This window comes from Sphaerodactylus townsendi, linkage group LG07 (genome assembly GCF_021028975.2).
Source record: "Sphaerodactylus townsendi isolate TG3544 linkage group LG07, MPM_Stown_v2.3, whole genome shotgun sequence".
Classification (NCBI taxonomy): Eukaryota; Metazoa; Chordata; class Lepidosauria; order Squamata; family Sphaerodactylidae; genus Sphaerodactylus; species Sphaerodactylus townsendi.
The window spans coordinates 95,048,834-95,073,744 of NC_059431.1; the positions used below are offsets into that span (position 1 = coordinate 95,048,834).

Below are 24,911 nucleotides of genomic sequence, written 5' to 3' on the forward strand. Positions count from 1 at the left end.
TTCTAACCTGAATGCTCAGGAGTTCAGGTCAGGATCTCCAAGAAAAAAACAAAATCTCAGTGCTGGGAGTCAGATTTCAGGAGACAGGTTTGAGAACTCTTGTTATCATCCTGCTTCCCTGTTTCCATCAGATGCCATTTTTTTGCCTATACCAGGTACCACTAAGCCCAACCCTTATTCTTTCAGGCTCCATCCACTGGTCACCACTCCCAGGGGTTTCAGGGTGTGAGGCAACCCCCCCCACACACACACACTGTTCCCTCCCCAAGGTTTGCCTATTTCTGTTTCTGAAAATAAAGAAACCGGATATGTTTCATGCAGAGGTAGGAAGCTCAGATGTGAAACAGAATTTAATCCAGTGAAAGGTTTGCCTGTTGGTTCAGTTTCTGTGGGTGTGGTTTTTTTTTGTTCCATTGCTTGTCACTGTTTGCTCAGTTGAGAGTGAAACATTAGAAGGTGGAAGCAGATGAAATAGAAGGTCAAGAAGGGCACGGGATGACGAGGGGGAGAGAGAGCGGTGTGAGCAACATCCAGAGGGCAACGGGAAGGGCAGCCGTCTGAGCTGGGTGCTGACCGCAACAATATGTCCACAATGCACTGACCCACACATTGACCCACAAAGTCCCACAAAGCATGGTGCAATGACCCTTTGCAACATAGCAACATGCCATTTTGCATTCAGGGAGAAAATCCACCAATAGATGTCAGCTTTCGGATCGAACGCATTCGAGCTGTCAAGCAACGGTGGCAAACGTACATGCTTGAAACTAAAACAAAGCACAGAGATGGGCAAGGAGATGCACACGCACAACAGCCAACGACTGATATTGTGTAGCACGCAGATTTCAACACAAATGCCTACTGAGGACCAAAGCACTGATCCACACGTTCCCAAGGGGCAAGAAATACAGAAACGCATGTTCTCGCCTCACCAAGCACGCTCAACTCACACTCCTATCCAAGGGCATCCTTCAAGCGTGCACACACTTGCCACACGGCAAACACGCTGTCTTTACACGTGGGCGTGACGATGGCTCAAGCGGGCCCATAGGGCAGACACTGTACGACACACGCGAAAGCTGGCTTGCACAACAGCACAGTGACGGGCAGAGGGAAGCTGCGTTCTTGATGTTTCTCGGGATGAATTCCAGTGGGGGGGACCTGAACTGACAGGGGCCAAGCAGGAGAGACCGGCTTGCTGGAGAAGGAATCAGGGAGTGAGGAATGGGGAGAAGGGAGGGTGTGATCTAAGGGGCACTCAGAGTCTGTGCACTGGGGAATTAGCAGGTGAGCCAGAATGGGCCAAGGGCAGTGTTTATAAGACGCTCGGGTTACGGAAGTTGTGCCCAGCGAAACGAGCTTCGTCGCCCAGTTCTTCCTCGATCCTGTGCAAGAGAGACAGAACAAGGGTTAATGGAGCTCACCCCAATGGGCCACATTTTCACGATGCACACAATCCAAGTCCTGCTGAACCTTAGGTATAAAATGTGAGATTCTTAGGAGCCATTCACTCACAAGTCCCCACCATGGCGCCTTCCTTGTTGCTAACACCTTTCCTGTTGCCTGCCAAGTGTTCTTAGAAAGAGGGGCAGGACCAGGGGGAGCTTTTGCAAAAGCCATTGGAGGCTTGATTGGATCTTTATTGTGGGTCCTGAAGGGGTTGTAGCAGACATTTTTGGCTGGCTATACTTCCTGCAGCAGTCATTTTGTGGCAGCTTCTTTTGTGGCTAGGGTGTTGTGGGTTTTCCGGGTTGTTTTGTGGCTGCCCCCCACCCACACTGGTTCAGAATTACAAAGGTGTTTGCTGGCTCAAAAAATTTGCCAACACCTATATTAACTCCACACTGGTGAAAAGCAGAGACTAAGAGGCACTTCAAACATTAAAGAGTCTTCGCATCTGCTGTGAGCAGGGCTGACAACTTCAAAGTGAGATCTCGAGATCTCCCAGAATTCTAACCTCCACACTACAGAGATCAGTTTTCATGGAGAAAAATTGATCCTTTGAAGGATGGTCTCCATGGAATAATATTCAGCTGAAGTCCTTTCTCTCTCTAATGAGTTGTGGAGGCTTATCTGGGGAATTCAGATTAGCCTGTGCACTCCCACACATGCCAGCTGGGTGACCTTGGGCTAGTCACAGCTTCTCGGAGCTCTCTCGGCCCCACCTACCTCACAGGGTGTTTGTTTATGAGGGGGGAAGGGCAAGGAGATTGTCAGCCCCTTTTAGTCTCCTACAGGAGAGAAAGGGGGGATATAAATCCAAACTACTACTGCTGCTGCTGCTGCTGCTGCTGCTCCTCCTCCTGCTCCTGCTCCTGCCCCTCCTCCTCCTCCTGCTCCTCCTCCTCCTCCTGCTCCTCCTCCTAATATCAGACCTCCCCAGGATCCAACTCTCCAGGAATTTACAAACAGCAGCGCAGCTTTATAAAATGGGGCCTGGAGCTAACCTTGGGCACTGCAACCCCTCTAGCTGCATCCCGCAAAACTCCACATGGAATTCAAGAATGGGGCCAGCCGCCCACCCCACCCACGATCTCCATGTGGCTGGCCCCACTCGTGCAGTTTGGTAGGGTTATATATATATATATCCCCCCCCCTCTCTCTTTCTCTCTCCCCTCCCCCCCCCTTGCATTCTTACCTCATTAGCTGGTTATATTTTGCCAGGCGCTCGGACCTGCACGGAGCTCCAGTCTTTATCTGCAAAAGTCAACAACTTCCTTTAGATGGCTTACTTAAACAAGTGTTTGGCTCTATAAACCCTGATGTTCATTGAGTTCATCCATCTCAGTTAATCTGCTGCTGTTTGCCTCCTTCCCTGCTTTCAAGCTACGCAGAGTTCTCCTGCCTCGTTTAAATGAACCTTGATACAACTAAACTATCTGATGGCTTGAGAGCCAGAATAGTGTAGTTGACCACTCCTTCACATGAAGCCTGTTGTGTGACCTTGGGCCAGCCTCTCAGAACTCTCTCAGTCCCACCTACCTCACAAGGACCCTGTTGTAGAGAAAGGGAGGGAAAGGAATTTGTAACCCACTTTGAGAGTCCTTACAGTTGAAAAAAGCAGGGTATAAATGCAAATTCTTCTTCTTCTTGACTTGGGGCAGCTTTTACACATTGCTGATTCCTTATCATGGGATACTGCCGAAGAAGATTCCATGGCTTTTGTGACACTACTGTGGCCTTTGCCTCTGTTCCACCCCATGGGATGTCCCTCAACACAGACTTCTACCTAGTCAGGACCTACCTGTCCAGTACAAAGTCCCACCACCAGGTCAGCGATGAAGGTGTCTTCAGTCTCGCCTGATCGGTGACTCACCATCACCCCCCAGCCATTCTCCTGGGCCAGTTTGCAGCTGCAGGGACACACATAATAATGGAGTCAGTGCTTTTGCTTTCAAGTCAGTCTAGAGCACGAGTCCCCAAAGTGGTGCCTGTGGGTGCTGTGGTACCTGTCACCACCAAGAGTTTTTACAAAGGGGGTGGAGCAGGGCCCAGCAAGGTTTTGCCCAGCAAGGTTTCTGACTAAGTAGTGGAAATCTGATTGGTAGTGTAGATTTAAAAAAAATATATTGCTTTGCCAGCAGCAGCCACCACAGTACAAGGATCTACATTTTGTTACTGAAGTTAATATATGGCAATCATTTTGCAGCTGGCTCTGCCTCTTGAGGCAGCCATTTTGTCACTGTGCCCACCATGCCATGCCAGAATTCCAAAAGTCCTTAGAGGCTGAAAAGTTTGGAGACCCCTGGTCTAGTTTGGAGAGACTGAGAGGCCCGTGACTGAACAGCCCATGGACTCTTGGGAAGTGGAGCCATTTGGGTGGAACTCACGCTTGAATGGCTTCAGTGACTGATCCAATCTGATTGACCTTCAACAAGAGACAATTGCAGGCCTTCTCCTCAACGGCTCGCTCAATGCGCTTGGGGTTGGTCACTGTCAGGTCATCCCCCACAATCTGAATTCCTACGTTTGCCGTGAACTTGGACCAAGCCTCCCAGTCATCCTGGTCAAAGGGATCCTCAATTGATACCACTGAAAGGCAAGGAGGACAGGGAAGATTGGCCAGCAGTCCCATGGCACAGACCCCAGACAACCTACAGCAAACACACACACACACACCCTCCATGATCTGGGCAATCTGACCATATGGCTTGGGAGCAGGGCACTCACCCGGGTAGTCCCGTACGAAACTCTGGTAAAGGTCACCCAGCTCATCAGCAGAGATGTAGCGGCTGGGATCGTCAGGGGATTTAAAGTCCAAGTCATATTTGCCATCTCTATAGAACTCTGATGCTGCGACATCCATGCCAATCACAATCTTGTCAGTGTAGCCGGCTTTCTCGATGGCTTCTTTGAGAAGTTCCAAAGCTGGGAGGGAGGAAGAATAGCTGACATTCACAAGCAGCTAGAATATCAAGAAAAGTCTCCTAAGAATCACCAGTGCCTTTTAGAACAGGGTTTCCTGAACAGCAGCATGGATAAATAGCATTCCTTCTTTCTGGATTTGGGAATGAACAATACATTAAACATAAAAATACACAATAATACACTAGACATTGCTGCTTCAAGGCAAATTGGGAAATTTGCAGCAGAGATGTAGGGAGGACAGGAGTTGCTCATTCACCTTCCCACAGCCCATTTTTCCTTTCCCTTCCAGCTGCTTCCCCCTAAAGGGCTCTGGACATTTGTTTACCTTATGTACAAACATCTAGAATCTCATGGAAAAATCAGTTTGGGAGGTTGGTGGGTTGTGGTGGCAAGGTGGTCAATGGGGAAAGGGTTCAGCCACACTTTGCAAAGCAAATCTCCCCCTTACCCCCAGGAAGAAAATTGGTCTGCCAGAAGTAGCAGACAAGTTTTTTTTTAATCCATGTTTTCTCTCAGTCCATACTCAACCAGAGCAGGGGCAGCAAAAAGAATTGAAACAAGCATTTGTTAGACGGGCCAAAGGGTGGGTGTTGCAGCTTCATGGCCACCATATTGGTGCTAAACAGGTAAGGGGCCGCCTGGCAAAGGGACTCTCCCAGGTGGGTCCATTCTGCGCAGCATTTGGGAAGTTCTGCGCACTACTGAGAAACAATTGGAGAGACTACTGCAGCCTATAAATGAATGAGCTAAATAAAACTTGGGCATTTAGAGCCTGAAATGACAGATATGGAGAATAATTTGTCCAGGGGAAATGTCTGGAAACTGGACTATCCTTGATAACAAGAGGAAAAGAGATGAATCTTTACCCTTTTCGTTTCTCTTCCTCACCTTCGCTGTTCTCCAGGATGTTCGGGGCAAAGCCTCCTTCGTCTCCCACGTTGGTGGCATCTTTGCCATACTTGTCTTTGATGACGCTCTTGAGGTTGTGATAGACCTCCGCACCGATGCGCATGGCATCCCGGAAGCTCTCCGCTCCGACAGGCAAGATCATAAACTCCTGCATGGCCAGCTTGTTTCCCGCGTGAGAACCCCCGTTGATCACATTGAAAGCCTGGAAGGGCGCCCCAAGAAGTAAAGGAGGAAACTCAGCACTGCAACTTGGACGACATCGACTTAACAAATCCAAAAACATTTCCAAACTGGTTTAATTGCCACATCTTCCCTCCAAACGTCTTGTGAATTGAAGATGTGTGATCTCAAATGCTCCACCATTGCAGCTCAATGGCAGAGCCTCTGCTCGGCATGTGGAAGGCCCCAGGATTAATTCCCAGCCTCTCCAATTAAAATGGTGAGGCAGCAGGTGAGAACTTGAGACCTTGGAGAGCTGTTGCCAGTTGGACAACATCTACCTTGATGGACTGAATATAAGGCAGCCTAATTGAGTGGTGATGTGAATACTATCTAGAGGGGTGAAGCTAGAGGGGCATAAAGGGACTGGAGCCCTGGGTGTCACTGGGGGCGTACTGCAGAACCACCACCAGCCCCACAACTGCGCCCTGGTCCTCTACTCCCTGTGGGGTTTGTGCTTGGACACACTTGAACACCGGGCACAGCACCCAGGGTGAGTCCCAGGCACTATTTTATGAAGCTACGGCCCTGACAATCCCTAAAACCAAATCCCCCAAGTTTCTTGGTTGGCTGCCATAAGTTCGAGCAGGTTTGAAACTGGTTTAAATTTCAGTAAAATAAGAGAGGGTCTGTGGTATGGTATTAGGGGAATTAAGATTCCTCATACATTGGTTGAATCCCCACTGAGAAATTAAATGCAGATACATCCAGGTTTCAAAAGAATCAGCACCTTTTCATCACGGATTCTCCCCCACTGCAGCATGTTTCCAGTGAAGACATCTATGTCTATCACGGATTCAAACAATGTAACACTCCCCACAAACATGCGATCAGCTTGGCGGGTCTATCCTGTTTGGCTATCGTGCCGTTTTGGGGCGGGACCTTTTTTGTGCGAAAAAAGTGCTAACGTGAGCACGTAAGCACAGTATCCCCGCCTATGTAGCTGGCTAACGTGTTGTGGCGGGAACCAAACTGCACTCTCGTTTTCTGTGTGCAGTTTCGTGCTTGCGTTCTTTTGCCATTTTAAATCATTTTCCGCAAGGTCGCGTTGGCACGTGGTTGCATTGGCACATGTAGTTTTATAACATCAAGTAACCCTAACCTGTTCCCTCATGCACACGTTTTAACGTTAGCCTCAGCCGACGAAACGGAAAAAAGGACTATGTGTGCATCACGCACAACCCGCCGTGCTCTGATTGGCCAGAAGTTCCCATATCACTCTGTATGGCGCGAAAATCGAATCCACATTCGACCCTCGATCCTCCCCTCTGATCTGGATCAGGCACGTGTTTTTGGAAAAGGTGCACATAGAAGCAGGTTCTGGAAAAACACGCGATTAGGGGGAGAGGGACGGCCTGAACCGGGATGAATCCCTGTTCGGCGACCAGGCAGTGGGGAGTTCTTCCAGAAACCTGGATATTTCACGTGAGTATCACATATTATATTGTCAGTGGAGATTCAACCATTGATTTCTTTACTGCTCCTTCTCTCCTCTCCTCTCTCCTCTCTGTCCCCTCACGCACCCCTGCATGGACTCTGTTGATGAAATAACAATGGTAGATTCTTACAGGGACAGGCAAGATGAGGTCTGAATTTCCAGCCAGATCTGCAATGTGTCGATAGAGAGGGACGTCCTTCTCTGCAGCAGCCGCTTTGCACACAGCCAGAGACACACCCAGGATGCCGTTGGCTCCGAAGTTGGCTGCGAACATTCCAAAAGGAGAAAGGACAAGCCAGCCTCATTTAGCCAAAGGAACACTGCACTGGATGGGACCCTACAGATCCACTCCCCTACCCGTGGCGCTAGTCTGAGTCTTCTGCTGATGCAACAGGGCCTCTTCCACTGTTAGTGGAAGCAATCTGTTAGATCCAGCCCATCAGGCAAAAAAACCCCACACGTCCCATCTTTCTAATCCACAGCATCTGCTACTAGGCTATGGCTCATTCCGCACATGCAGAATAATGCACTTTCAAACTGCTTTCAATGCTCTTTGAAGCTGTGCGGAATGGCAAAATCCACTTGCAAACAGTTGTGAAAGTGGTTTGAAAACGCATTATTTTGCGTGTGCAGAAGGGGCCTTAGATTCTGGGCAAATCTCTGCTAGGACCTTGCATCAAGCTCTTTATCGGACTTGCAATGCAAAATAACTCTCCCCCAATGCCCTCCACCCTTCCATCTTCTTGCAGAGTAGAGAGAGTGGAATTACATTTATTTTCTGTTCCATCCATTTCCAGCATGAAGTTATCTATCTTCTCTTGCTCCACAACAGAAAGGTCCTGCAGAAAGAAACTTCTCTTAAACCAAAGAACTACAAGGAAAATACAAGGTTTTGCAGTTATATTTGGCCTATATTCCATACGCTCATCCATTCATCAAAGGAGTCGGTTCCTGGTTCACACCATCACTTCCCTGGAAACAGGTGTTCTAGTGTGAAGACAGAGTGTTTGTGTGCATACATATTTTTCCTCCTATCATTTAATGTGACCAGGAACTCTGGGGTTGGCACAAGGGGTTGAAATTATGTTGGGCTACATGAAGATATTATATCCAGCTCTGTGTTAGTGTCACATGTGGGGGGAAACCTCAACATGAGACCCACTTATTGGACTGACGCTCTAGAAACTCTATGGTCATCTTAGAGCATGGTCTGATGTCACATCCAGGTTTTTGCTTGGCTGGGATGTTAGCATATAGCCCTACATCATTTCTGACCCCACTGTCTCTCCCACTGGCCAGAGAGGTGAGGGCTGTTGGAGGGCTACTGACGGGAGATTACCTGTCTGAAATGGGCAACTGCCATACCTATTCACTGATCAAATATGCTTTGCACGTCACAGGTCTCTTACCTACCACAGTCAGCCTGCTGATCTGTCTCCAGCCTCTGTGGTATGTCGCTCTGCTGTGGCATATGGAAAAGGTGAACATATACATGATCCGAACAGGGCAGTTTCACCCTCGTATGCTCATGACAAAATTTTAAGCCTATTTATTTGTTTGTTATATTTGTATGTAGCCCTTCCTTTAAAGGTTCAGGGCAGCTCCCATCATTAAAAAAAACCCCTCAACTGACGCCTGCTTGATTGGAGGCTTGGCTTGAATCCACCAGAGCAGGGGTCCCAAACCTTTTTGAGATTGTGGGCACATTTAGACTCCCAACATGGCGTGGTGGGCACAGAAACAAAATGGCTGCTGCCAAATGGTTGCTGCAGGAGGTGGAGTCAGCCACAGAAGGATTGCCACAGCTTAAACTCAGTAATGCAGTGCAGATCCTTGTGCTGTGGTGGCAGCTGCACAGCCAGTCAAATCTCTAACAGTCAGTCAGAAGCTTAGCTGAACAAAAGCTCCTCCAGGGCCTGCCCACTTCCTAAAAACACTCGGCAGGTGCCAGAAAATGTGCCAGTGGGCATTACAGTACCCCCTGGCACCACATGGGGACCCCTGCACTGGACCATTACAATAGATGGCAGGATTTCCACCCACCAAGCGTAACTTTTGTACTCTCTTTCCTCGCTGCAGCTCGAAATGTCTCCCAAATGCTGCAACTATGGGATAGGGGACCCTCAGGAACGCCATTGGGGTGGGGATTCCAGACTGAAGAGAGGAGGTGAGAAAGCTGCCCCTTGGGGGATGGAAACCTTCCATCCAAGTATTACTCCAGTGGATATAACCCCATTTTTGTTTGTGGGTTTTCCCAGCTGTATGTCTGAGGTCTGGTAGTTTTATCTGCTCGTGTTTTGAACACATCTATGCCTGGCATCTTCAGAGGCACGTCGTATAAGATGGGTTTCTTTCCGTGTCACAGTATGGAGTGATTTGTGTGGTTGAGTATCTGGCAGGAAGGAGGGAGAAGGGTGAGGCATTTGTATGTGTCTGGGTGGCTTTCATTTGCAGTTGCATTTGAATGTGTCCTAGCAGTCTGACTGTCACAGAGAGAAACCCATCTTACCATGACACGTCCGTGAAGATGCCAGCCACAGATGCAGGTGAAATATTAGGAGCTAAAACTACCAGACTGTGGCCACACAGCCCGAAAAACCCTCAAGAGCAAGTTAATTCCAGTCATGAAAGCCTTCAGCAGTACATTAACCCCATAGCATTGCAATTCCTTTGTGCAAGAAAATACCATCCTGTCTCATACATTTAAATCCACTTTGCAGCCCTGAGTCTTCTTATGATTCTACCTGTGATCTACTGAACCAGGGAGAAGGCAGAAGTACATGGCAGAAGAATCAGGCAATGCAAGATCTGAGTTGCACTTGCGTCACTTCAAGTCCTCACGTAGGAGTGCCACTAATTTATCAGATTGCACTAATTTATCAGAGCCATCATTCCGGTTGGAGCACACTGCTGTCAAAGGGCTCGCAATGGAGCAAGATCTGCCCCTCCAGATCTGCCACTGCTCCTTTCTACCAGTTCTTTTCCAACCCTGGGAAAGTTGATGTCACTGAAATAACTACTGAACCAATATTTTAATTATATATGCATAAACCTAGACACCACTTTTAGTCAGATGAGATAGCTGGAAGTTAATATATGATGTGTAGATGATGTTGTGTTCTTATTTATGTCTGTATGTAGTTTGTTTTATGTGTAAAAATAATAATTTTTTCTTAAAAGAATGTAGCAATTCTACAATGGATTTGTACAACACCCATGTTCTTACTAGACTGTTTTTGAGTTTCTCGTATCTGAAAAGCCAAGGGCTGACCTTTGGGAAGATCAAAACATCCACATACTACTAGGTCAACTATGGTTCACTTCAGGTTTGCAGAAAAATCCAAATTGTGTTGTTGTTTTTTAAAAAGGCGGGGAGGTTAATAGCCCTGCCCCAACAAAGAACAATATCTGAAATGGAATTTGGGCACCATTGCTGGGTACCAGAGATCAAGGTAGTGGTACCAGCTAATAGAGGAAGGGGATTTTCCCTCTCCCCTCCTCAGTTCCTCCCCCTCTCCTTGTTATAAGCGACAGTGAAAAAGAAGAGAAGAGTTTGGATTTATACTCCACCTTTCTCCCCTGTAAGGAGTCTCAAAGCAGCTTACAATCGCCTTCTCTCCCTCTTCCTACAACAGACATGTTGTGAGGTAGGTGGGGCTGAGAGAGTTCTGAAAGAACTGTGACTAGTCCAAGGACACCCAGCAGGCTTCATGTGTAGGAACGGGGAAACAAATCCAGTTCACCAGATAAGACTCCGTCGCTCATGTGGAGGAGTGGGGAATCAAACCCAGTTCTCCAGATTCAAGTCCACCACCCTTAACCACTACATCACGCTGGCTCTGTTGTGGGGAGGGGAAAGGGAAGGTGATATAAATGGTTTTGACATTGCTCTTTGATGACACACACAGATACATACACACAGAAACACATGCACATAGTGGGCCCAGACACCCAGAAAGGAAAGCAAAGGGAGACAGAGAAAGAGACAGCGAAAGGCAGAGAGAAAGTGTACAAGAAGCAAAATCTGATGAGAAGCTGAAGGCCCAAGGGGGATCCTTACAGAGCTCAGGAGAGCAGGGGCGATAGTGCTGTTGATATGATCCACTGCCTGCAGGACCCCTAGAGAAGGAAAAAGACACAGAGAGTGTCAGAGAAAAGCAGAAAGACACAGAGACGGAGACCAGCTCACAGGACCACTGGTTCTTCCCTGTCACTTCACCGGCCCGTTATCTCCTACCACTGCCAGTCCTGGGGCAAGTCGCAGTACACCTACATACACTGATGCAAACACATGCATATTCAGGAGCTCCTTGGAAATGGAAGGAGCCAAAGCCGGAATGCTACCTTTCCCGAGGAATCGGGATTTATCGTTGTCGCGCAGCTCCAGGGCTTCATAGATGCCAGTGGACGCACCGCTGGGAACAGCTGCCCGAAACAGTCCTAAAGAAGACAGTTGAAAACCAGAAGAGGGAAAGGACAAAGGGAAGGGTGAAAAGAAATGATTTAAGCCCAGGAATCTTTTCAGCTGTCATTTTTTTCTAAAAAAAAACACACAAGTCTCTAGCTCTTTTCCTTATGAAGAGATGAATTTAGGATTATTCCATTTCCCCTTCAAGAGGTAATAATAAAGGTGTCACAATCTACACATGGTAACCCCACGACCAGGGTGTTTCAAGGCAAGAGATGGGCAGAGGTGGGGTGCCACACAGACTACAGATACAGACTGTAAGGTTGTTTACATTTGTGCTTCCGTTTCTTCCCCTAATGCTTTGACATCAAATTTACCATCTTTATCTTCTCCTCTTATTTTTTCTTCAACTGTTGCATTTTCTAATGCTATTTTCCCTTTCATTATTCCCACAGTTGGTTTTTGGATAGAGGGCTCGTGGGCAAAATAAACCCTTCTGCCATTCCCTTGTAAGTGTGTGCTCTTCACATCCTGCCACCTCTATCCCCAAAGGCAGGCTTGGAATACAACTGATGAATTCTATGCACACCTTCAAGTCTCGTTGGTGCCAGTGAGGCTGGACAGAGGGTAAGGAAGCAGAACTATACTTCCCTGAGCACTCCTCCCTACTGGGAAAGGGAGGTACTCCGGAAGTCCTTTTGACATCACAAGAGCTTCTCTTGCTTCCTGTCAAGAAGGGCAATGAAGGGATGGTAAATGAGGATACATCTTCAAGCCCAGTCAAGTTGGGAATTAAATCTAGGGCCTACTGGGCCCTAAGATCTGGGCAATTGCCTTACTGTGCCAGTCTCTGATACCTGCTCTGTCTTCCTTCATTTCATTGGTCTTCCTCTGTGCTAAACTTAATTCCTGCTCCACAGATGTATCCCCCATCTTTGTCTTCTTTCCATTATAAGCTTCTCTCTCTCTCTTCCCCTCTGTGTCCTGCCTTTTAAAAACCTATTCAAAACATCTATTGTTTTACCCATCCTTTTTTACTTTCTTTAGACTGCTCCAACCTTTCCAATTATTGTCCTGTTTATTTCATTCGATCACTGAAATTGTGGAGTGCCTGGTGCTTTATTGCTGAATTTCTTAACTTACTGCCAAGTTTGGTTTTACTTCAAGTCTATTTTTTGGTGTTGTCTGTTTCTGGTGCCTACCACACCACAGAATCTGTTCTCGCAGATATTTCTATTTGACACTAGCTAACGTTCAAATGGTTCTTCTTTTGAAGTTATCCTCATTTCCCAGCATTATCAATGTTTTTCCTCACTGTTGCTTTCCATAATCCTAGCTTTCATGATACTGTACTGTCATGATTTAATTGGTATTGTTCAAGTGAAGGTTTCTCTGTTTCACTTTCTTGTTCTCATTCCTTTTTTCTTTGGATGCTGAGGTTCTCCAAGGTACAGTTATCGATGCTTTTTTGTTTTTTAAGTCTTTCTCTTTTATCTCTATTTTAAACTCTTTTTAAGGTAGCAGCCATTTTATGGTTGATTTCCAATTTAATAGGCTAGAGCTAATAGTTTACAGGAGCAAGGATTGCAGATTTTTACCCACCTACACCTCCTTCTCAGGGGGATATCTATGGCAAATGGCACCTAGAGCAACCACTCAAATGGCAACCCACAACTGATCCAGGCACCGCAACCTCCCCTTCCCCCCCGCATCCCTGCCAAACTTCCCTCCTGCCCTCACCAAAAAACCCCTCTGGGTACGGTACCTTTAAAAGTCAGAGAGTTGCTGGGTCATGGCAGCGGCAGCCAGTTGTTTTCCTGCCCCCTCCAGCCCGCAGGAGAGGTGGCAAGCAAAGCAACAAGTGAGCGAGGGGCACTGGGCAATCCCTGGCCGACCACTTGAGTCGGCCAGGCCCTTCCTGGCAGAGCTGCGGTCTGCTCTGTTGGTGCGTGTTGGACTTCTGCATGACTGCTTCTTTGCCTAGCTTGTCCAACACCGACAGAGCAGCCCGCCACCCTGCCAGGGAGAGCCCTACCAACTCTACCAGTTCTTTTCCAACCCTGGGAAAGTTGATGTCACTGACAGGAGAGGCATGAAGGGTAATTCTGGGGGTCATAGGGAAGATTGCAGTCTGACAGGCAAAGACGACAAACTGGTCCTGCTTCAGCTCTACTCTCTTCCTTCTCTCTCTAGCTCCTTAGTGTTTCTTTTATTTGTTTGTTTGTTTGTTTATGTTTGTCTGTTTGCTTGTGTGTACATACATACATACATACATACATACATACATACATACATACATACATACATTTCTACACCGTCCATCCCCAAAGGGCTCATCTTCTAACTAGCAATAAAGCCCATTGAATAAGAAAATACGATGGGGTTTAGAAAACTGTTGTTTGCAAAGCTGGATCCTGGCTTTGCAAAGGAGGCAGGGTGCCTGTGAACTCTCCCCATCTCCATAGGCACACACACTCATTTTAAAAGTGGGATCCCGACTTTGAAAAGGGGGGAGACCAGTAGGGTGCTTGTTGCCTTTGTGCAGCCACTTTTGCAATGGCACACCACCACCCCTTGGAAAGCACAAAGGTAACAGCATTCCCTACAGCAGCCTTTGCAAGGGCTGCTGGAAAGTGTAGTCCTTGCTCCTCCGGGAGGAGCAGGAATCTGGGCCCTCCCTGATGGCCTAGGACTACACTTCCTAGCAGTCCTTGCCTTTTGTGGTTAGTTGTCTGGAACACGCTGATTAAATATACAGTAAAATCCTATTTTTTTATTTCACTATTCCTATAGTTGGCTCCTGAGTACAGGGGCTTCTGAGCAAAAAGAACTCTTTTGCTGCCCTATCACACACATATGCGTTCTTCTTCTATTTTCCATCATACCTAAGGTTTCCAGCTCCAGGCTGGGAAATTCCTGGAGATTTTGAGGTAGAACCTGGAGAAAGCAGTGAGAGATTTCAGCTGAATATTATACCATATTGGCCGCCTTCAAAGCAGCCATTTCCTCCAGATGAACTGATTTCTGCAGGCTGAAGATCAAATGTACTTTTGAGAGGTCCCCAGATTCCAACTGGAGGATAGTCACCCTACCAATGCATCCTTTTTTCATTCAGTTCCTTTCTTTTGAAATTCTCTCTCCTAAGATTCAGATGGCCGCCCAGCTTCCAGTATTGAAAAATGTTTCTTCACCCACCAAGGCCTTCTCATCCCACTGGATTTTTCCTTCAGCTGCTTCTCCTCTAGTTATTCTGACAGTTAGATCATGAGTCTGTGGGCAGCATCTTTCTGCATTTTTGTACTGCAATTGGTTGCAGAAATATTGTTATTACTAACAACAACTACACTGTCCAAAGGGGCCAGGGCCCTGCACAGCTTAATGCAGTTCCATAGGGCCTGCAAGACACAGCTGTTTCACCAGGCAGCTAGGCCTCCTTCAACCATCTTCAACTTCCATCGTCAGCCAACATTTAATATCTGTTATCTCCAACTTATTCTGATTTATAATTACAAACTGTCAAGGTCCCCTCAGTATGGTGGGTTTTACTGTTATATTTAGTTCTGGCTAGCCACTTCAATCGTTTTTATTCTTCATTGTTGTTCATTCATTCATTCATTCATTCATTCATTCATTCATTCATTCATTCATTCGACTTTTATACCGCCTACCCCCAGAGGGCTCTGGGCGGTGTACAACAACTAATATAATCTAAAACAACAAGAGCATATTCAATAAATACATACGATATAATAAAATTAGGGCTCTAAATCTCACATTAAAACTTTTATTGGATGCTTTAATATTTATTATTAATGTTGCCTGTATATTTACATAATTGTTGTACACTGCCCTGATCCCAGAAAGGCGGCGTATCAAATCAAATAAATAAATCACAATCATAACATCCACCAGAGGGCAAGTGTGCTTTATGGATTACCGTGTTGGATTAGCACACTGCTTACAACACCAGGCTGCACGCAAGGCAGATCCTCGACAATCAAGCCGTGCTCTTGGGAGATGATACCCACTCGTTCCTTTTGAGCTCAGCATCCTCTTGACTCTGTGTCTCACATTTCCTTTCCTTTCCCTTTTTCTCCCCCCCCCCTCAAAACTGGGAACACTTCAGAGGGCACAGCTAAAATTAAAATTGTGCAGATGTTTTTCTTCTGTGGCAAATGCGCAAGAGATGGAGACAGTGTTCCACCCTCAGGCCTGCTCCACCAGGCCCCTCCTGCCCTCTCAAGCTCGCTGCCTTTGGACTGAACCTGTTCGTTGCCACAAAGCCTCGGGCTGCAGGGGTGACTTTAACAGTGAGCATCTCTCTCATCCACACGTACCTTTTGCTGTATACAAATCCACCTCAACGGTAGGATTCCCACGGGAGTCCAGGATCTCACGAGCATGGATCCTCTCCATAGCCATGGTGGAAGTCGGTCGTTCTGGAAGAGGGCAGAGATACCAGGTGAAAAAGGAGAAAAAAGAAATGGACTTATTTCTAGTGAGAAGGCTTTTAATGTTGTATTAAAATAACTGTAATGTATTAAAATAGGCTATAAGGCAGTGATGGTGAACCTATGGCACGGGTGCCAGAGGTGGCACTCAGAGCCCTCTCTGTGGGCATGCACACACAGAGTTTGTCATGTGGGGGGTGGAAAATCACCCCCACACACACACACACACAGACACACATCTAGGCTGGCCTGGGCCACTGAGCACGACATGCACGCACCATGGTGACCAGGGAGGACTTGGCTGGCGGTGCCTGGCGCCCGTGCTCCGGGTGGCTTCTGCCCGAGGGCGGGGGGGCGCAGAGGAGGCAGAGATGCTAGAGAGGCACAAAGCGGTGCACACAGGATTTGCTGGAGACTAGAGCAGGCTGGCCTCTGCTCGAGCGGGTGGGGCAGAGGAAGAGGGAACCAACCAGTTTTTTCTAAACTAAAACCTCAGCATTCAGGTTAAATTGCCGGGTTGGCACTTTGCAATAAATAACTGGGGTTTGCGTTGCAATTTGGGCACTCGGTCTTAAAAAGGTTCGCCATCCCTGCTATAAGGTGTTATTGTTGAATTATATATTGTTAAATTGTTTTGTTCTTTACATTTCTGGATTATATTTTCAAAACGTTGTATATGTGATTTGCAAACTAATAAATACTAATTAAAAAGAGAGAAAGGAAATAGATCATTCATTTGATTTTTATATTACCCTTCTAAAGCTCAGGACAGTTTACAATACACTAAATAGCACAACAATATAAAATAAAAAACCAAAACATATTCCAATATTAATTGTGAGAGAATTGCCATTTATAACATTTATAGAGGCATTTATGGAAGCCAAGTCCTAGCTGCCACGCAGATATGAAGCAATGTTCACAAGTGTAGCTCAGGGACTGTCTCTAGTAGAAAAGAAGAAGAGCTTGGATTTATATTCTGCCTTTCTGTCCGAAAGGAGACTCAAGGTGGCTTACAAACTCCCTAACCCTCTCCCCACAGCAGACACCTAGTGAGGCAGGTGGGGCTGAGAGAGTTCTGAAGAACTGTGACTAGCCCAAGGTCACCCAGCAGGCATCATGTGGAGGAGAAGGGAGGAAAATTCACATCACCAGATAAGAGTCCACCGCTCATGTTGGGAGGAGTGGGGAATCAAACCCAGTTCTCTAGATTATGAGTCCACCTGCTCTTAACCACTACACCATGCTGGCTCTCAAAATAGTAGCCCAGTTGGGTTGCCATTTCTGGCTCAGGCAATTCCTGGAGATTTCTGGAAGGAGTAGGAGTTCAGCAATTATGTGATTTCATTGTAGGACTTGTTTCTTTTTGTCTCAGTGGTACACCATAGAGTCTGAAGCTGCCATTTCCTATAGGAAAACTGATCCCTGTAGTTTGCAGATAAGTTATAATTCTGGGATAAGGCCAGATCCCACTTAGATGTTGGCAACCCTATGAGATGCCACAGGAAAGCCCACAAAACAAGGCCTACTGAAACAGTCATCCCCTGCTGACTTCTCCCTGGTATCTGATAGTAACAGGCCCTCTTTGATGCTCCTGACTGGCAAAAGACCCATCCTCCATAAATTTGTTCAGCCACCTTTTTTAATCCACCTAAGTTATTAGCCTTTTCCACATCTTATAGCAGTGAGTTCCACAAACCGATTCTCGGGAATCATAGTTCCTTTCGTTTGTCTTTACTTACTTTATCCCAGGCCTTCTCCAATGGTTTGGTTCTAGAACAAGAGGTACACCTGTCTGTAAACCATAGCCTCTCATCTGGGAAAACGTTTGCCTAATTCTTGATTTGTAGGGACTCTCCCCTTTGATTCCCCTTGGAACATTCATGGAGGTGCCTAAAGTGGCATCTTCTTCAGGTCCTCTGATCTATCCACATATCCCCAGGTTTAGGAAGGGATTCAGCAGCCGTTTCCTGGGGGACTTTGGGACAAATGAAGGTCTAATTGCCTGACACTTCTTCCTCTCAGGAAGGGTGCCCTCTCCAGGGATGACCAGCCTGGCTCAACCACTGCCCAGAAAAGGTACAGGCCACAATTTCCAGCTGCTGCCCTATCTGTGGAGGTGTCTCTTCTTCCACTTTTTCTTTGTATTTCCTTTGGGTGGGCATGAAAAAAAGGTGGCGAGAACTCAAAGCCCACTTTGTGATTGAATGGGCGTCCACTCTGTCATGGAAGACTGAAGGGTGCTTTCAGACACAAACCTGATGAAGCTCAAGAAAGCAAATTATCCCAAGAATGAGAGATTTTGCCCCTTGGCTGCAGCGCACCATCTTGTCTGCTTAAGACCACCATGATATTGCTGAGGGATATCATCTGGAGATTTGTGATATGGTGGCCTTAACATTACTGGTGACTCACCTCGCTGTCTTTCCAGATCCTAGAGAGGCCGTGGAGTTTCTGAACTGGTATGCTGGCAATAGATTGGATGAGGGCAGACAAGCTTATACTTGCAGTAGATACAATGGAAGCCTCATTGACAGGGAACATATTGGATGAGGACTTAGTTGCACAGCTTGTACTACCCTGTATCCCCGAATATAAGACATCCCCTGAAAATAAGACGTAGCAGAGGTTTTGCTGAAGTGCGAAATATAAGGCATCCCCGGAAAGTAAGACGTAGCAAAGTTTTTGTTTGGAAGCATGCCTGACGAACAGAACACAGAAAAATAAGACATCCCTTGAAAATAAGACATAGCTCATCTTTGGGAGCAAAAGTTAATATAAGACACTGTCTTATTGTCGGGGAAACACGGTATCTATTTGAGAGCCAGCAGAATATAGCTGTTAAGAGTATTGAATTAGGATCTGGGAGTCCCAGATGCAAATCCCACTTGGCCATGGAAGTTTACTGGGTGACCTTGAAGAAGTCCACACTCTCAGCCTAATCTACCTCACAGAATTGTCGTAAGGGTAAAATGAAAAGGGTAAAATGGAAAAATGAAAATGTTGAAAGGCACTTTGGCTCTCCACTGGGGAGGAAAGTGGGATCGAAACGAAGTAAACAAATAAATCTCAGCTGAACTTCCCAAATACTCAGGTTAGGCGTTTAATTTTGATCCTGAATCCATCACAGGTCACGGTAGTGCCCATTTGTGTGCATTTTACCCAGGTCTTTATCTGGATATAACTACCCTCGGGCCTCACCCAAGCTGGCCCTTTTGCACATGCTGAATAATGCACTTTCAATCCATTTTTAACTGCGCTTTGGATTTTGTTGTGTGAAATGGCAAAATCCACTTGCAGACGATTGCTGTTAAGTGCACTGAAAATGGAATGGATGTGCATTATTCAGGATGTGTGAATGCTGCTCCAGCTGCCTGAAGTTTACATAATCCAAAGGTGGGATACAAATATTTCAATACAGGCAATGAATTGTACTTGGTTTCCAAACAAAAGAGAGAGAAGAAACTGTGCCAAACCCCGATGTTTACTAAAAAACCCCTATGTGTTTATCAAGTTTAACCATCATGTTTTCCCCAAAAAATCCTAAGAACTGCAATTTGACACACTTATTATTTATTTGTTTGTACCCCCACTTTTCTCCCAAGTGGCTTACATCATTCTCTTTTTCTCTGTTTTATCCTCACAATGACCCAAGGAGGTAGATCACGTTGAGAGTGTGTGACTACTGACTAGCCCAAAGTCACCCAGCAAGTTTCCACGGCAGAGTGAGTATTCCAATCTGAATATCCAAAATCTTAGACTGACATTCTAACTGCATATCATACTGGCTCTGACTGGTTAGCTAAGGATGCTCAACACAGGGAAGGAGCATAACTGAGTCGTGGATTTCCTGTTTTGCGTGCACAGATCAATTTGTAGCATTGTTAGTTAAAAAATTTCAGATAAGAAGTGCAGTGAAGGACCTCCAGCTGAGATGCAGGAGGGCTGCTGCCAGTCAGGGCAGACAGCACAGAATCAGACAGATGAAGGATTCAGGACTCAGTATAAAACAGTGGTTCTCAACCTGGGGATTGGGACCCCTTTGGGGGGTCGAACGACCTTTTCACAGGGGTCGCCTAAGACTCTCTGCATCAGTGTTCTCCATCTGTAAAATGGATAAATATTAGGGTTGGGGGTCACCACAACATGAGGAACTGTATTAAAGGATCGCAGCATTAGGAAGGTTGAGAACCACTGGTATAAAACATCTTAATTCAGAGAGGAGCCATGGTTCAGAATAGAGCTTAAGGTACTAGGTTCAGTTCCCAGCATCTTCAGTTCAAAGGATCAGGAAGTTGGCAATGCAAAGAGACCTCTGCTGGAGATCTGAAAAAGCGATATCCCGTTGGAGAAGACAATACTAACTTGCACAGGTCAAGGGTGTGAGCTGGTATAAGGTAGCTTGGTATGCTGTCTTACAATTCTTGGGGTGTTCCCAGGGAAAGGAACTGGCTCTTGTTCCAGTTTACACAGGGTAGTGATGCCCTCAGAGGTGGCAATTAACTCTACATAAACACTGAATAATTGATCACGCAGAGCATGAGCAGAAAGTTCAAAGGCAATCCTTGCATGAAAAGACCGATGCCGAGCCAGTCCAAGTATGCTACTGAGGAAGGTTCCTTGAGAAAAGAGCCTCTTCTCTTCCCTTGGGATAATAGGTAATTTTCAAGGGCTCAGCTGTCTGTTTTGAAGGCAGCAAAGCTGCAGGGGAAGCAAAACAGCATCAATATATATTTATCCCATCCCGCACCATCTGAGGACCTACAATGCATCTGTCAAGCATCACAAGGGTACACTGCAGATTGCCCTTCCTTAGATGCTGAAGGATGTAACCACAGCTCATTACCAAATGCCTGTTCCACAATGCTTCTACGCAATTGCCCTCTGAAGTAAATTTGCCTTTGGCAACGTAAACACATCTTGGAGTGATAAGATTGCAAAGGATGCTCTTTGGTTAAGGGGAAGAGGGAAGGCAATGCAAACATCTTTCCTTCAAGTTGCACGCGTCTCTGTTTGCAAGGAGCCTGGCAGGCAAACTGCGGGAGAACTTGCTGACAAAATGCTAGAATCTCACGGCCGTGGCGATGTGTCGACTGGAGAGGGCCCATAACTGGGACAGAAAAGGTGACTTCTGTGACCTGCATAAATTATGCAAAAGACGAAAAGAGACAGAATCTGACCAATTATTCTGTAATTTTTACCATTCCTCCACACTTGATCGTGGGCTCTCTAATCATTGGGAGGGGGCGAGGGAACCCCATTCTCTGTTCCCTGGAAATCTTAGTTTGCAACATCACTGCCTCCTTCATGTGTATTCAAGCATACCTCTGTAATAATCACAGCAGAGACTACAAGGACTAGAACAGGAATGTCAAACTCATTTGTTAGGAGGGCCAGATATGACATAAGTGCGACTTGGGTCATGCTGGGCCCTGGGGAGGGGGTGGCTGTCTCCGCTAGCAAGCCCCAGCAGGCTTGCCATCCCAGACCAGGAGCGGGGGGGGGGGGGGGGGTTGCCTCAGCTGGCTCGGCTCACAGGCCTCATTAGCCCTCTCGTGACTGAATCTGGGCCCTGGACCGCATGTTTGACACACTTAGACTAGTAACTTGCTTTTTTTAATGGAAGCGAACTTAATTCCACACTCATATTCATAATTCATATCCAATTTGTGTGTGTGTGTGTGTGTGTGTGTGTTTGGCTGGAACTAGTAACTCTGCCAGTGAGATCACTCAACAGATAAGGAAACACGTTCCCTCTTCCACTGGCCATGAAATGTTAAGGGATGGATTCCTTTAACGTTAACCTTTCCCACTGTAAGCAGGAGAGTCCATTTAATTGTTCAAAAGCAGCAAATGCTCTGGGTTCCCTGGAGGGAGGACAAACATCAGTCAGACCCACTGTTTTGAAATTATGATGCCCTCCCATGAAGGAATCTTTTCAATTTGTTTCAGCCCATGTTACCTACTACCAGTTTTTATGGGGAAAAAAATCTCTTCCCCATGTATTGATTCTACTTTGCAGGACTGTTTTGTGAGAATAAAATGGAGGAAAATACAGAGGGAAAATAATGTTGCAAGCTGCTTTGGATCCTCACTGAAGGAAAAACCAAGATAAAAATATCTAAGTAAGTTCTAACTACTTCTTTTTCCTCCAAACAATTTGTCTAGTACAAGGACAGAATCGGCGCTTAGGCAAGGGGGTTTTGGGGTGCTTAAAAGCGTCTCCTTAATTTCAAAAAATTGTTGAACATCTCATCAGTTCCCCTTTAAGAATCTCAGAGCATCAGTTGTACGATTCTCCAAATGATCTTTTTGGGCATTTTACTGGGCTAGGCAGCTAAGGGCTCTTCTGTGCACTATAGTTTTATTATAGACAGCTGGCCCCGAAGCAGAGAGTTAGGAGTATTCTGGAATGGCAGAGTTCAATTACTATTGGTTTCACCAAATTTCTCTTGTAATCTGAGAATGTTTGTGGTGCAGTGGTTAGAGCATCAAGCTAGTATCTGTGAGACCCAAGTTCGAACCCCTGCTCTGATGTGAAAGCTTGCAGGGTGACCTTGGGCCAGTCACACACTTTCGGCACAGCCTACCTCCTAAAGTTGTTGTGAGGATAAATGAAGAAGAAAAGAACAATGTAAGCTGCACTGGAGAGAAAGGGGGAGGGGAAGACAGAAAGAAAGACAGAAAGACAGAAAGAAAGACAGACAGACAGACAGACAGACAGACAGACAGACAGACAGACAGAAAGAAAGAAAGAAAGAAAGAAAGAAAGAAAGAAAGAAAGAAAGAAAGAAAGAAAGAAAGAAAGAAAGAAAGAAAGAAAGAAAGAAAGAAAGAAAGAAAGAAAGAAAGAAAGAAAGAAAGAAAGAAAGAACCAATGAACCCTGGTTTGTATCCATTTATAGCTTTGCAGAAGGACAGCCCAAATCGGTCAATGCACAGAGGGCCCTTGGGGACAAGTGATTGTGGCCCTCCTCCCAGCGGCCCTCCCTCTCAGCTGACAGACTTGTCTTCTTGTCCAACAGCCCCCTTCTTAACAGTTGCTAAGCCCATTGGCTAGCAACAACTTTAATCTGGAAGGAAGAATTAATGTTAAGAATGTCAATGCCGGGTTGACCTTACACAGTGTCAAGAAGAGATTTACGGACACCCCACCACCGGCATTGTGTGTGACGCAGAAGACAGGCGATGAAAGGGAGGGGAACAGGCCGCAGCAATCCCGGAAGGAGGGGAGGAAGAGAGTGAAGGCCTTGGACCAGCCTGCCAGAGCCCCGGACAGAGCAGTTTATAGCAGAGGCACAAGGCAGTCAGGTTTTCATTGCCCAAAACCACCAGAGCAGGCTTGGCGAGAAAAGCCCGCAATGTCTGGCAGCTTCAGGCTGGGATTTTCTGGAGCCCACGCAGGTCTGCCTTCTACTCCCACCATCTTCTGCGACTCCTCCTGGACTGGCATCCCGCGGCAGCTACTCCAGCAGATGCTCTACACAGGGAAACAGGCTGGCTGTTTGTCAGAGGCTACAGACGCTTTGGGAAAGCCGGGGGGGGGGGGGCTCCCATTTCCCTGGCTCAGTGTCAGGAGGAACAATGCAGGGCCCTGTGTGTGTGGGGGGGGGGACATCAACCACCCTGTCAGTGTCAGCACTTCTGGCATGCAGTCTGGATTGAATGGTTGCCAGCCACTTCTACACATTCTGTGGCCTTCTTTCCAGTCCTGAAGGAGAATCAGTTCAGGTCCCGTTTCCCTGAGCGGAGGAAGCAGGATGAGTCACAACCCCCCTTCCTTCCCCTCATTTGGACGCATCTCTCCTCCATCCTCACCCCTCCTTCCCAAAACACTCCTGAAGAAAACAGCACAGCCGAAGGAAGGAAGGAACGGAGCAGAGCGCAATATAGCTGTCCTCAGAGGAGGTGAGGTCCGGATAAGCCAGGATCAGGGATTGAGGGGGTAAAGGGCACAGCTGGGAAGCCCTGGGCAGCTGTGCCAAAGGCTACGTATGTTACGGGCAGAAGGCCAGCTTAGCAGCACTGCAGCCTCAGGTTGTACCCAGCTGCTCCGATGGCTGCGCATCCTCCGCTTGGTCTCTACACCATAAACAACCCAAATAACCTTTGATATTATGCAATAAAGTGCAGGTATTATTAAAAAGTGGCTCGCTTGGATTTATGCTGCGATAGTTGCAAGCCAGCTTGGTTATAGGTTCTTTTGGTTGTTTGCAGTTCAATCACATACTGTAGCCCCACATATTGTTGTTATGGTCTCGGCACCGGCCACTGTAGGGCACCGCTGTCCAGGCAGCACACCACTGTCCTATGCGCCTGTCCATCCCAAGCCACTGGATACTGACTTTCCACCCTTTGGGCGGCAACTGTCCACAATCCATCTCTGCATGGAGATATTGGGGTGGGGGTGGGGGTGAGGGGTCCCAAATACTGCCTCTGGTCTCCAGGAAGACAGGATGGCTTCCCGTCGGGGCTCCACTCCCCCACAGCGGAAAGCTTTGCCACAGCACCCCACAGGAAGGATGCGACTGCCCCAAAAGCTGAGCGGGGGTCGGGATGCCAGCCAGCTTCGGCATCAGAAAACCCAAAGATGGGAACGCAAACCCAACACCAACTCTAACTTGGGAGTCTTCCAGGCTGACCATATCGATTTGGCAGTCGCCAAAAACCATTCCCCTCTGGTCGGTCTTTGCAAGCGTCGAGAAACTGTCGGGTTTTATGTTGCTACGCCAGACGAAGGGAGGCTGCCCCGTTGCAACCATCGCGCGGGGGGGGGGCGTTATTTGGGGAGGGGGGAGCATCAGTGGGAGACACCCCCGCCTTAGCCTGCCCCTCGGGGCTGAGGTCCAGAGCGGGAGGGACCTACCTGCCTAGGGCGGCGAGAGGCGAGGCGGGCTGGCTGGCTGGGCAGAGCTGGCAGGGAGCCTGCTGCGGGAGCTGGACGGGAGCTGCGGCGTCCTGGGAACCAGCGGCGGCGGCAGTGGCCGGGCGAGCGGCTCCAGCCGTGGTGCGGGGATGGGGCCGCCCCTGATAGGGCCCGGGCGGCGGCATGTGACCCAGCGCGGCGATGAGTCAGGATTTCGGAGGGCGCTGTGCAAACGGCACGTAGAGGATGGGA

The 24,911-nt window shown here is 47.3% G+C and overlaps 1 protein-coding gene across 1 annotated transcript; it reads right to left on the reverse strand.

The window, feature by feature from the left end:
• Nucleotides 1-324: 324 nt before the first annotated feature.
• Nucleotides 325-24,854, reverse strand: ENO2 (enolase 2). The gene is made up of 12 exons (XM_048502942.1): nucleotides 24,660-24,854; nucleotides 15,680-15,781; nucleotides 11,279-11,374; nucleotides 10,995-11,053; nucleotides 7,704-7,773; nucleotides 7,065-7,198; nucleotides 5,257-5,479; nucleotides 4,171-4,368; nucleotides 3,831-4,032; nucleotides 3,245-3,353; nucleotides 2,639-2,697; nucleotides 325-1,385 (listed from the first exon to the last, which is right to left on the reverse strand). Exons 2-12 carry the CDS (start codon nucleotides 15,762-15,764, stop codon nucleotides 1,316-1,318), a joined length of 1,305 nt encoding a protein of 434 aa, XP_048358899.1. The 5' UTR covers nucleotides 15,765-15,781; nucleotides 24,660-24,854; the 3' UTR covers nucleotides 325-1,315.
• Between the last annotated feature and the right edge of the window lie 57 nt (nucleotides 24,855-24,911).